Below are 13,612 nucleotides of genomic sequence, written 5' to 3'. Positions count from 1 at the left end.
GTATGTGAACCATTCAAAAGCATAATATAGCCCCCAAGCTAATACACATCCCTAGTGTGGTCAAACTGTTTACCCAGGCTTGTTCCAGTCACACTTCATAAACCAACATGGATTCAGATCTACAATGCTCTTACACAAGGGATTACTAGGGATTCAATTCTATTAGATAGGATGCTTTTAATTCCCTCACGGGATGTTTAAGCTATAGGGCCATTGGGGATACGTAACGTATGGCTAATACACCACAGTTTACGGCTGTTCTCATGTCGAATAAGGTCAATGTTTGGCGATGAACATAATAAGACACGCTGGCAGACAGTTCTGCTATCAGTTGATAGCGCTGACGCCGGATCACTGGTGCCATCCAAGGACTCTGTTCGTTACTATTGTATCCAGGAGCCTGAGAACCTCGTACCCTGAGTGGGATTTTGTTATTATGCGTTTACAGAACATGATGTGAGAATGAGAGAAGGGCCTTGGGAAAGAAGTGTTTTTGGTATTTAATGGTCTCCCTGTTAGGTATTTGATGGTCTCCCTGTTGAAAAAATTCTTTCTATAGAATGTCTGCACCTCTGAATATTTTCACTTTTTTGTCACGTCACTCACACTGAGTTTTCTTTCCAGATAAATGACCCGGCCTAGTGTAGGCCATCCTTCCAAACTGATAGCTGAACATGGGGGAGACTTATCAGAGAGGCTACCCAGAGTTCAATGGCAACTTTTATGGACAAGGCTGGTCCAAGTGAGAATCTGACAACAATGTCACAAGCACACATATGGCCTGTGTGGTGTAGACTTTATTTAGGCACTGCGTTACCATTAGACATATTAAACCTGAACGATTTTTTCAGTGATAAGTCTAAACCTACGATTTCCTTCTTCACGTACATTACCACAAGGCGTGTTGCATAGTGGGTGAGGTTACTAAACATGACGGTCCACATTACCGAAGCGTTGTTTACCTACAAGAATACAAAGGAACAAAACGTGTTTTCTACAAATGCTATGTGACGCATTTTCACAAAAAGCAAAAGAAAGGAATACAAGAAAAACTCGTTCCTTCCAGGGTTGTTCTACTCCTGAAATGCAGTTTCCATTATGCTGTAAATCAGATTATAACTGGGCATCTATGAAGCAAGCAAGCAGGTTTATTTATATAGCACAATTCATACATCGAAGCAATTCAATGTGCTTTACAAAGAAGAATATATGAAAGTACAATAACATAAAAAACAAATACTCAAATGAAAACATCAAAATAAATGAAAACATCATAATAAAAAAAAAAATACAATAAGAAAACATATAAAGATAAAAAATGAGATAAAAACATAGGTAGCTATAAGGCTAAACAGTGAGGTTAAGTTTAAGTGCTCAGTCATAGGCACGTGAAAAGAGAAGTGTTTTTTAACCTGGATTTCAAAATGTATACGTTTGGGGCACGTCTAAGGTCTTCTGGTAGTTTATTCCAGTTTTGTACAGCATAAGTGCTAAACGCAGCTTCTCTGTGTTTAGTTTGGACTCTCGGCTCTATTAGCTGACCTGTGTTCATGGATCTAAGAGCCCTGCTCGGTTTATATTCTTCAAACATATCAGAAATGTATTCGGATCCTAAACCATTCACAAATGTATTAACTAAAAGCAACACTTTGAAATCTATTCTGTAACTGACTGGAAGCCAATGCAAAGATTTAAGAACCGGAATGATGTGCTCTGTTCTCTTGGTCCTGGTTAACATTCTAGCAGCAGCATTCTGAATGAGCTGCAGCAGTTTTACAGTCTTTTTCGGGAGTCCAGTTAAGAGGCCATTAAGAGGCAGTAGTCAACCCACTTTTTGGGACACCAAGCCTTTGATTCTGGCTATATTTTTTAGATGATAGAATGCTGTTTTGGTGACCCCTTTGATATGACTGTTAAATGTGAGGTCTGAGTCCATCAGAACACCAAGATTACGCACTTGATCCCTGGTTTTAAGGGCCAGAGAATCCGGCTATTTACTAATACTTTTTCTTTTCTTTTTGTTGCCAAACACAATAATCTTGAGAGCCATATATATTTGAGTATTATCGGCATAGCTGTGGTAGTTAATGTTGTTGTTCTGTAGAATTTGGCCCAGAGGTAACATAAAGAGATTTAACAAAACCGTTCCAAGAACTGATCCCTGTGGAACTCTGGATGTCATAGCCTCCCCATCAGATTCATGATTACCAATGGTGACAAAGTAACTCCGGCCATCTAGATAAGATCTGAACCAATCAAGGACTGTCCCGGAGAGTCCTACCCAATTTCCAGCCTATCTATAAGTGTTCCATGATCTACAGTGTCAAATGCACTGAGATCTAATAGAACCAGAACTGTTATTTTATCAGAATCAGTATTCAGCCTTATATAATTTAAAACTTTAATCAGGGCCGTTTCAGTACTGAGGTGAGGTCGGAAACCTGACGGAAATTTGTCTAAGAGACCGCTTGAGGTCACAAAATTGCTGAGTTGATTGAAGACAACCTTCTCAATGATCTTGGCTATAAAAGGGAGATTTGATACAGGTCTATAGTTGTTCAATATAGATGCATCCAGTGTTGTCTTTTTTAATAGGGGCTTAATGGCAGCTGTTTTTAGAGACGATTGATTGCAGAGAGCTATTAACTATTTGCTGTAGGTCCATTGTTATAGAGTTAAAATAAAAAAATTAAAAGTCTGATGGCAGTGTTTCAAGACAGCAAGTGGAAGCTTTAAGATGTCAAACTGTTTCTTCTAGGGATTTTTGATCAATTGTATTAAAATGCGACATAATAATCAAGTTATGGTGGTTGTGGTGACGGTACAGAGTCCTTGTTAGACTGTGTATTTCTGATGTTCTGTCTAATACTTGTAATTTTTCACTAAAGAAACACGCAAGTTCATTAAATTTCACAGTTGACATGAGTTCTGATGCTATCTGCTTTACTGGGTTTGTAAGCTTGTCGACCTTGACAAACAGAGTGTGGGTATTGTTGATATTTCCGTTGATCGTTCCTGATAAATGTTGCTGTCTGGCCCTGCGTAACTCATTGTTGAAGCTACCAAGGCTTTGTTTATAGATGTCATAGTAAATATGAAGTTTAGTTTTCCGCCACTTACGTTCCGCTTTCCTACATTCTCTTTTCAGGGTTCTTACCATCATGGTGGTTCTCCATGGAGTTTTCTGTTTGCTCATAGTTTTCTTTACCGGTGCAACACGATCCATGACATTCAATATTTTGGCGTTAAAATGATCCAGGAGTACATCAGCACTTATTGTTGGAGAGATAGCTATGGCTTCAATAAACTGAGCATTGGTACTCTCATAAATGTACCTTTCCATAACAGAAACAGAGTTTACTGGAACATTCGGGGTGATAAGTGAATCAAAAAAGACACAGAAATGATCAGACAGGGCCAAGTCTTTAACCATGACAGAGGAAATACCAAGACCTTTAGGGATAGGCCACATTCTAGATCTGGTTATCTTAGTGCTTTCTCACTTTCAGCAAGGACTATGAATCAACAAAACCTTTTTTATATTTCACCAGAAAAACACATTTACTGAAAATACTGTTAGGTTTTATTAGAATAGTGCTGTACATCAGTTATAGAGGCAAATAGTAGAATCCCTTCATTTCCGCTTCTATGGACACTCGTGACCTCTGGTGTCTGTTTATGGTAACTACAGAAGAAAATATAGCTGGCTGATGAACTTCCTGTCACTGCCAATGTACTCACCTCCGTAAACAGCAAGGCAGGGGTGTCAAATCGGTTCCACGGAGGGACGAGTGTCTGCAGGTTTTTGGTTTTTCCTTTAAATTGGTTCCCAGGTCAGACATAAAAAACCCGATGAGGGTGGAAACTAACCAATTACTGACATAGTTGGTGAATTAAGTACAAGGTGAGAGCGAAAAAACCTGCAGCCACACAGGTTTGACACCTCTGCAAAGGGGTAACTGAATGACTAAATGCAACACATTAAAAACAATAAATACTTCATACTGCTATATTTTGTTGTTGCAGCATAATTAAGTGATGACGTATTTAAATATGTATGACAAGACTAGCCAGCAATGTTTTAACCTGTCACGTGAACATGTTAGATGCATACATGAATATCCAGGAGAAGGTTTATGTCTGTTAGTGCTCAAGTATCTGTATTATGAAAAACCTCCAACAGGGGGCACAAAATCATTACTCTCAAACAAAAAAAAAACCTGCAAATGCATTATTACACATTTATGCGCACGTGCTTGGCCGTTATCAATGTTATTGACATGTAATATTATTGCAAAATGCTATCTAATAAATGCTCACACACAACATATATTTGCAATACTCAAATTTTATTCATGTTTACCTACTTTTTATTCAGAAAAAAATACTTGAACAAAACTAGATTCCCAAGTTGACAGTTACTTTATTTTCATTGGCTAAACTTCAAAATATCACAGCGACCAGAAATCATAAAACCCATTCAAATAGACACTTAATAAGTATTTTTTCTCTATAAAAAAAAGACTGAATAAATAAATACAAAATAAATACAAATAAAACAATCATGGAGAATAAATAGCCATACAAAAATGAGGAAATCTTTTCATAAACCTCCCGTGGTACAAATCCGCCATGCGACCTTGGGAGAGTGAGAATTGGAACATTCCTTTTTGAACCTGGAACAAACAAATCCAGTCCACTGGACCCGCTGTGTTTGACCTTTGGCCCATCGAGGAGCTAGAGGAGAGTGTTCTGGAGGTTTCCGTGTCCTCGACCAGCAAGGTGCCCCCCAGTGTGGAGGCTACGTTTGAGTCCGGTCCATTGTCTTCCGTCAGATGGTGTCCCGGTGGCGCAGAAAGCATCTCCAGGTGGCGCGAGATAACATGGGTCCACTCTAGTCTGGTTGGTTCTCAGAGGACAGGCGACCTTGAACGTCCCATCAGCCCACTGGGCAGAACCAGACAGAATCTCTTTCAGCCATGAAGGAGCTTTTATTCTCCATTTTGAATCGGATCCCATCGAACGGGGGATCCCTCAGACAGAACAAAAAAACGCAGACCCAGCCCCCCCCCCCCCCCCATACCCCGGTTTAGCCCCCACGTTCAGGAGCTGGGGGGGTCTGGGAGACAGGACAGCGAGCTAACTGGCTGGCCGCTTTCTGCTGCAGTACACATTTTTCGGGAGTTGTTGTCGTTGCGGAGGCTGGTGCCTGGTTCCTAGGAGCTGGCAGCCACGGCGCTGTTGAATTTGTCCAGGATGGTGGCGTTGACTCTCTGGAACAGCCACTGCTGCGTTTCGGACCCCGGGTCGCACTTGTTCATGAAAATTCTCTTATCGCCGGGACTGCAGTCCATGCAGCCGCTGCTCACCAGGTGGTACAGAGATTTATCCTGTATGATTCGACCGCGGGAGGGAGGATGAGGCGCGGATGAGGGGAGAGTGGGAAACAGAAACACAGAGAGAGAGAGAGAGAGAGAGAGAGAGAATGGTAGACAGGGAAAAAAATAGAATTAAAGAAAGGTTTGAGAAATCATTCAAATAGAGAGGAAAGTAAGAATGTCTCTGGCAAAGGAGCGGCTGTCAAACTTCCCACTCTCCCTTCAGACAGAGCAACCGGCGGAAACAAGGTCTGTTCTCTCTTCCTCGAGCTGACTTCATCTGAGACAAGGGCCTGGATGTGGAAGTCAAACTAGGCATAAGGAATATATTTTTTTTTACCCAGAGTTCCCACAACCCAACCCATTAATCTCTGAACGTGTACTCTTCGCGTTCGTCCCCAGTCACCTGACAAATAAATGGAAAAGTAGCAGAGGCTGCTGTGGAAGAAAGAGGAACCGAAAGGAAGTACACAATCTGAAAATGCGTCCCTAGCTTCACATAAAGTATGATCTATGTTGATTGCAAACTGTTAAATAGAGCCGGGGACGGAGTTAGACCGACGGAAGGACTCCATGGGGAGGAATACAATCGTGGCGAAGCGGAGAAATGGCGAGGAGGTGGAGACTGGCTCGGTGGCAGTAATTCAGTTGTTGTCTAATGCCTCCGCCTTCCTGATTTAGTGCGTGCACACAGCCTCGGGCCCACAGCGCATTGGGCAAGCCCGCCTCAACCCTCTATTAAGAGGCTATTGCATCTGTGTAGGCCGATGTAAAGACGGGATTGTGCATCCGCGCACCGCCAGACCCCGCTGAGTCATCGCGGGCCGAACCGTGGCGACACGGGTCTGTAACGACGGCGCACTAAAACTCTCCCGCCGTAACGACACAGCGGGCGAAAAGGGAGTGGTGCAAAGATAAGAGGCCCCTGTCACTTCCCGCGACAGGGGGCACAGCGGTAAAAATGCGGCTTGTGTGTCTTTATCCAACGACAACGCTTCACTGTCATCAGAGCGTGTTAACGTGCCCGGGCCATGACATTCAGAAGGCCCGAACAGTGTGTGTGTGTGTGTGTGTGTGTGTGTCATCCCTGTGGCTGTGACTCTGACCGATGGAGTGTTTCAATGAACCGTAGGTGGCACGGATGAGCTGTAACAGTACTCTGTTCAGGTGTTACGTTACCTTCCTGTAGCTCCAGTGCTGGTTGCCCTTCATGCCGTGGCAGTCGTACAGTGTGACAGGGGAATTCTGGGAGATGGAGTCGAAGCAGAACTTCCGGGTATGTAGAGGGTCCCCGGGTCTGATGTCCTCCCTCCAGCCGAACGTGAATATCTGACAGAACGCCGGCAGGGGGCACAAGTTGCATTAAGACAGTCATAGCGTGTGGTTGTTAGTACCTCCAGAGGGTGAATACAGCAGGCAACAGAACGCAGTCACTGTCTATCCTGACTTGAACATGACCAACAGAAGGAAAACGTGTTCTCCATCTGTGGAATTCTAAAACGAATAAGGTGTTGCTTTGTCTCCGTGAAATGGCGCGTTCCCTTCGGGGAACTATGAGCGCTGGGTACACAGTTTAGCAGTTGTTTGGTCCGGTTTTTTTTTTGCGGCGTGTTGCCCTGGGACGTACAGCACAGTGTCGGCGTTCCCCAGTGGAGACTCTGGGCTCTGGTCGTACCAACCTGCTCGTGGGCCCAGGTGCGTTCAGCGCCCTCCTTCAGACAGGTGTCCAGGCGCAGCTCGGTGCCGGTCGGGCCGTGTTTGGAGTCGATACATAGACCGGACGCTGCGTTGCGGATCTACAGACAGAGAGGGCGGACAGAGAGAAAACCACAGGTAGAAAGGCCTCAGTTAAAACGCCATACGGACCCACACGTGCACTTGGAAGCTTCCCAGAACTGGAGGCGCCCCCTGAAGATTTGCGCTCACGCACCCCGACAACCTTGATTTACAGAGCACGGCTTCAGAAACACACACATCAGCTGGGGATGCGAGCTTGTCTGTGGAAGAGCTCCGGACTTCAGTCAGTAGTAAACAGGACAACTGACCAAACGCGTGGCTCTCAGCCAACCGGCACAATGTGATGGTATGAAAGCCCTAAGACACCCTGAAAAAAAGGAGACTGAGGAAATAACGATAGCTAAAATCCACCCTAAGACACTAGTCTGTCTATTGAACACCTTGACATCAACCTTAAGCACATTCCTTTATCTCCCCAGGGTTAACAGGCTCAACTGTGGAAACTTTTTAAAGTTTCAGTCGCCTCTCGCACGCGTCAGACTGACTGACAGTCTCATTTGCCTAATTCTCTTTCTAGCATTCGGGTGAACTTAGCCGGTCTCACAGCATGCCTCAATAATGCATGACTCCAGCCGCGCGGCATGTTAAGTAAGCCAGTCTCTGTACTTAGTCACTAACAGGGGAGCTGGGTGTGGCGTAGCACATAACGAGTCCAGTCTGATCCGTTGAAGTGTGGCTGTTCTGTTCCTAGGTTTCTGTCTCTATCCACGTCGCCAGTTCGCCTCTTTCCCACGTCGTCAATGAGTGACACTACCAGGAGAAAGGGTTTGACCTTTCCCCTGACCAATAGCAGGGACAGCCATCGGACACAGGTCAAGGTGCTCTCGGACTGGACCGATTTTCACAGGATAGTCCCATCTCTCAAGACAGTCACCCATATTGTTTTTTCTCTGAGCTAAGATGACATAACAACATTTAGGATCCAGGCAGTGGGGTAACAAAATACAAGGTAAAAAATCCCTGACATGAAAACCTATGTGAATGTTATGAAGCATGCACAAAGTACAAATTAGTTTTTTCTAAAGTTGAGCCCCTTTAAATGCAACGAACAATCTGAGCACTTGTATGCCTATCAGACACCTGCAGCTCGGTATTACTCCGCAATAAAGCCCTGATGAAAAGAGCCATGGGCAACCGCAGGTAATACACACCCGCGGAGCTATTCAGAAACCTCAACTAATCTCCCTCAGCCTGCCTCAACGAAATGCATTTAACCACAGGTCCATTAGAAGTAAACTACCGATCGCTCTGGAAGACCAACAGGCAGGTCTGAACGGTACCGCATAATGGGCCAGCTCCCCCCCACTTACCCAACGACTCATCAGACCAAAATAGGCCCGGCCGCTAAAACACTGTGTTTTTCCCAGGGCCGCCTCGCCTGTCGATGTGCCAGCGCTGGCTGGGCGATGCTGCGTTCTCAGCTGACTTAAAAGCCTTGATGATTGCATCACTTAAGGTGAATTCAGACCCATTGATGGAGCCGTGGGGGGGGTGGGTGGGCACCACTTCGAGGCTGGATGGAAGGAACGCTGACCTCCTGTGCTGGTCTTTCAGAGACTTACAGGACATTTAATCAGAACGCTCATTCGGTCCGTCGGTCTCACGGTCTTCCTCTCCATCTGCCCCCCCCCCCCCCCCCCCCGTCACTCTCTCCCTCTCACTTTCCTCTCTTTCCCTGTGTTCTCCTCCTTGGTTCTTCTTCCATCTCTTGCCATTCCTCTCTCTTTCCTGTCTCTTTCCTGTCTCTACCCCCCCCCCACCTCCCCCCTCTCCCTCTCTGTTCCCTGATCCCCCTCTCTTTATTCCCTTGTCTTACTGTCTTGCAGTCCTGGGTTTGAATACCCAATGAGGGATCTTTATAGTTCCATAGATCAGGGACGGTGACAGGCCGAGAGAGAGCCAGAGAAGAGATGGCGCATGAAGCTGTCAGCCCGACACTAAAATTACTCCCCTCCCACCGATATTTACCTACTGTGCATACATTTCCTCACCCAGATATATACACCCGCCGCTCGCTCTTTTTTTCTCCCCTGTCTATTTTCTTCTCTGGCTAATACAAAGGGGGCAGTTAATAAGTGGGACTCTGTGTGTGTGTGTTAGTGAGCAGCTCGAGTATGACGGTGATTAAAATGGCAGTCTCCACCCCCCACCCCCCCCCCCCACCTCGAGAGCCATTACATACATCAGGACATGCTGCGGCACTTCCTGTTTACGGCTAGCGAAGAGGGACACACAAACCCGTAGCTCTGATGCCGCGCGGTGCAGCCAGAGGGCACGTAGACCAGACGGGTCCGTTGTGTGGCGACGTCCGCTCTCCGCCACAGGTCCCCCAGCCGACCATTCAGCTGGAGAAATGCATTACCTTTCAGCGAGCGCCAGACGCGCATAAATCAATGGGGTCGGACTACGTTCCAATCAGCACCCTGTTTCCCTGTACCCTCGGCGCTTCACCCACATGGGTCCTGGGGAAAGGTGGTGCTCTACAAAGGGAACAGGGAGGCACTTGGGACCGGGTTGAATAATTGTTGCCGTAACACCTGTGGAGGCGTTTAGGGAGTGTCTGCACGCTGATGTATTGGTGTCTGGAAGTACTTTCATTCATTACAACGGCAAACTAAAAACAGGCCGGAACCACGGCGGACTGTGAGTACCGCTCGGCCTCGGTGGTCAGCGGCGACATGTTCGGTGTGCCTGCGGCTTTACGCCGTCCTGTAGGTTTGGCCAGGAGTCGTCACGTCATTTGTATGAATGGCCGGAGGACTCAATAAGGGGCTTCAAAGGCATTTTCTTGTGTTGCTTTTCATTCGCCATTTGAACGTTAATATGTGATTCTGTACCCCTTCATGTGTGTGTGTGTGTTTTAGTAGGTGCGCGTGTTTGCGTGTGTTGGAGTAGGGGCCCGCGTGTGCCTACGAGCTCTCGTGATTGCGTTCGCTGGTTCTGTGGTTTGTCTCTGGGTCTGTGTGGATGTGTGTGTGTGTTCCCAATGTTGTCTCTGGGTGTGTGTGCGTGTGTGTGTTCCCAACGTCCTACCTCTCCCCAGGCGGCGGGGGGGGGCTCCACGGGGGGGTAGTACTTGTCCAGGTCCCAGGCCACGGTGCTCATGTACCACCGGAAGTCCTTACACTTCAGCTGCTTCCTCAGCTCCTTCTGGGCCGTCAGGTCCCCGGTAGAGAGGTGCCGGTACTCGGGACGCCGCTGGTAGATGTACTCAGTGTACTCGTCCATCCAGGTCTCTGCCACCCGCTTCAGGTTCTGGGATGACAGGGGGGGGGGGGGCGGGGTCACGGCTAAGGGGAGGCGGCAGGAACGGCAGCTGGAAAGCAGCGTGTCGGTCGACTGCTTGGACTTACCCGGGCTAGGCTGGTTCCGGACGGCACTTTGTAGGGGACGTACTTCCGGTAAATGTGCCCCACCCTGGAGCAGGGCACGTCGTACATGCTCCCCCCACACATCCACACCTGAAAGAGGAACAGAAAATGTCTGAGCACGTGGCGCCCGGGAGCTACTTTACCCGACCGGCTGCGCGTTGCGTCGTGAGCGGTTGCTCACAAACCTGGCCCGGCGGTGAGTCGCGTGCCTTCGGGGGCAAAAACTAAGGAACAAGGGGTACGCCGTCGGCTCGTTCGCGGTTGATTACTTCTTCTGGAGAGAGTAGCAGGCTTTCGAAGGGATGTTGCGGGGCACGTGGTGGGTTTAGGGGGCGCTCTCATGATTGCTGTTGTCGTCGTTGGGATGGTTTGTGCAGACGGGCGTGTGTCCTGTCTGTTCTGAGACCCGCACACGGACAACCTTCTGTCACTCTGTCCATACCTGAAGTGGTTTCCCGCTCGGTCTTCTCAGCGGGGCACCATTAAAACCCTCAGAGCAGAGCGACTGAAAGGAATCCTATTTCCAGAGCACTGCTCAATGCCCCTCTTTTCCCGCGTCAAAGGGAGCAGATGAAAAGGATGGAGGGAGGGAGGAAGACAGAGGGGAAAGAGAAAATGGGAAAGAGTGAATGCCTCATACTGTGATTGGTGCTTTCAGACAGGAAGTAAACCCCGCACAGACTAACTGGCGGTGGTACGGGGTTAGGTCGTGTGGATTGTTTGCAGCCGATTTTAAGCCGTCAGATTGCCAAAGACCCACTGGGGAGAAGTTTGGCGAAGGAGGACAGTTCTGTTCACCTCCTGCTCTCCTGCGGCGTGTGGGAGCACTCAAAAGAGGCAGGACGCTCCCCCGTGGAGCCCCGGGTTAACGGTCAAGCTTGCTTCACACGCTTCACTGGCATATGGAGAAATTCCTCCTGTCATCAGAACACGGCTTATTTAGGGTATACACATAGGCTACCATTAACCATTCACTACGGAGATAATAAGATATGTTTATGAATGATTGCCATGTGTTTATGAAGAAGAGTTGGCTTAAGGCATGTGTTTATGTCTACTCCTTCAATGTATGAAGAAATAACTGTTGTGTGAATTGTTATTCTGACTGCTAGCATGTACTGTTACGGGTTAGACAGCAGACAGTGAGAGCAGAGTAATCGAACCAATCAACTCTTCAACACAATCCATGATTGTTTAGACAGAAGGGGGCGCCCTTGTGTAATATTTACAGTGAGGTCTTTCATTTCGGTGCCCATTGTACACTTCTGACTTGGATCAGTACAAAAGGAAAATAATACCAAACAACTAAAATTACACACAGATTGACACTAATGCCCCCCTTCCCGCATACAGCACCAGAAGCAATTGCCGAGCCTCATGGCAATGTCTCTTGGGAACTATTTTCGTCGTTGCCATGGTTTCAAGTCAAGGAAGAAAGGGCTGCATTCCAATTACAAAGTGCACTCACTGACAGAACAAGAGTGAGTGAGTAAGTGTGTGTGTGTGTGTGTGTGTGAAGGAGGGAGAGAGAAAGAGAGGAAAGAAGAGAAATGGAGGGGAAAAGGGGAGAGAGAGAACATATCGAGATGCAGTTCCGTGGCAGGTATGTCAGGTAAAAACAATGTTCCCTCACATCCTAACGCCTCCCGTTTTCCACTGGAAATCAAATCAGGAATCACCAGTGAGCCACAAACAAGCCAAACATCACTGGGTGTAATTAGTTTGGTAACCCCCTAACGCAGACACACACACAAACACACCCTCCCCTTAGACATTATTCTTGAGCCACTAGCTTTTCAGGAGGACTGCATTTGGCTGAAGAAGGTTGGGAAATAAAACACTGGAGACAGAGAAGAGAGAGGGGGACCATTTCTCCTGGGCAAAAGTTGTTCCAATTTAATAAAGTTGTCTGGGAGCTGATAGATCTGTCCAGTGGAGAATGAGTTACGATAGGACAGGACGGAAGAGATGCTGGACAAAAGAACCACATTGCTGAGTGTCTCCATCCATCCCAGAACGACAGCTCATTCTCTGTATAACGCGCTATTGTTTCGCTACGGGTCCAGGGAAGCAGACCATGAGCATGTCATATTTGCAAGGTTGAAAAAGATTTTACAGCCACATCGCTGTGGCCTCGATTGCATATCGTCTAGGGCTATGGATGTAAACGGTGACCAATTTATATCTGTCCCCGATTTAAATGTTTAAGATGCGAGTGCATCGATCCGTGGCCCCCCCAAAACCAATCCAAATGGATTGTCAGGGGGTCTAGTGAAACTTAACAAATTGCCGGTTTACTGAGTTCTATCTCACACTACTTTCTACCTTCCAAAATTCCTGCTCATCTTTCGTGACGAATGAAAAATGGTTTTGGTCGGCAAATGAGTTGCTGGGTTGCGTGTTTTGCTGGAATGAAAGCAGCCTTAAATCCCGGCGGCACAACGGTCATCTGAGAACAGTTCAGGCTACCTACTGAACAGGTTCATTGTCCAGCCTTTCAATGTTGAGGTTCACCATTAGTAATAGTTCTTATGAGTGTAAAATAAGGATATGTGTTACACACCATTTGCTCCCCTCCCCGATTTCATCATTTCCAATTTTACTTATGGCCCTGGCTCTTCACAGTAACTCCCGACGGATTTGGGAGAGCTTCATTTTGCGCCAAACCTTCCTCTTAGGAATCCACACCAAGCTGTTCATTTGCTCACACTGCTTGTCCAACCAGGACGCCAACAGGTTCAACACAAGCTCACTCACAAGAGGGCCCCTTCTAGCTTTGCATGCATCCCAGCTGCCTCGGGGAATCGACGCATGGCGCAAGGAAATCCCCGCTGACAAATCTCTGCTCTATTGTATCGTATTGTATCGATTCGTTTTTAACACTGAGTCGTTCCTCTACTCGCACTGAATTGTTTTGAATTAAAACGAGTCGTTCTGATATCGTTTCGGAGACATTAATCTAAAGATGACTTAAAAGGCAAAGATGCTGGTCTCCAGTTCATGTTTTATCCTATTGATTAGTATAAAAGAGGATGGCATTCACGTGTAGTAATGTGCCCGGACAGG

The 13,612-nt window shown here is 46.9% G+C and overlaps 1 protein-coding gene across 2 annotated transcripts in view; it reads right to left on the bottom strand.

The window, feature by feature from the left end:
* Window positions 1–4,015: 4,015 nt before the first annotated feature.
* galntl6 (polypeptide N-acetylgalactosaminyltransferase like 6) overlaps window positions 4,016–13,612 on the bottom strand; it is a 159,432-nt gene continuing 149,835 nt past the window's right edge. For both annotated transcript variants that reach the window (XM_029118302.2, XM_034291110.1), the window contains 5 exons: window positions 10,529–10,636; window positions 10,209–10,430; window positions 7,058–7,174; window positions 6,558–6,707; window positions 4,016–5,390 (listed from right to left, as the gene is read on the bottom strand). In XM_029118302.2, the coding sequence (XP_028974135.2) occupies window positions 5,217–5,390; window positions 6,558–6,707; window positions 7,058–7,174; window positions 10,209–10,430; window positions 10,529–10,636 (771 nt within the window). In that variant the 3' untranslated portion in view covers window positions 4,016–5,216. The remainder of the gene's footprint in view (window positions 5,391–6,557; window positions 6,708–7,057; window positions 7,175–10,208; window positions 10,431–10,528; window positions 10,637–13,612) is intronic.

The sequence above is a fragment of the Esox lucius genome, chromosome 25 (genome assembly GCF_011004845.1).
Source record: "Esox lucius isolate fEsoLuc1 chromosome 25, fEsoLuc1.pri, whole genome shotgun sequence".
Lineage (NCBI taxonomy): Eukaryota > Metazoa > Chordata > Actinopteri > Esociformes > Esocidae > Esox > Esox lucius.
This window is presented reverse-complemented; position numbering and strand designations above follow the sequence as displayed.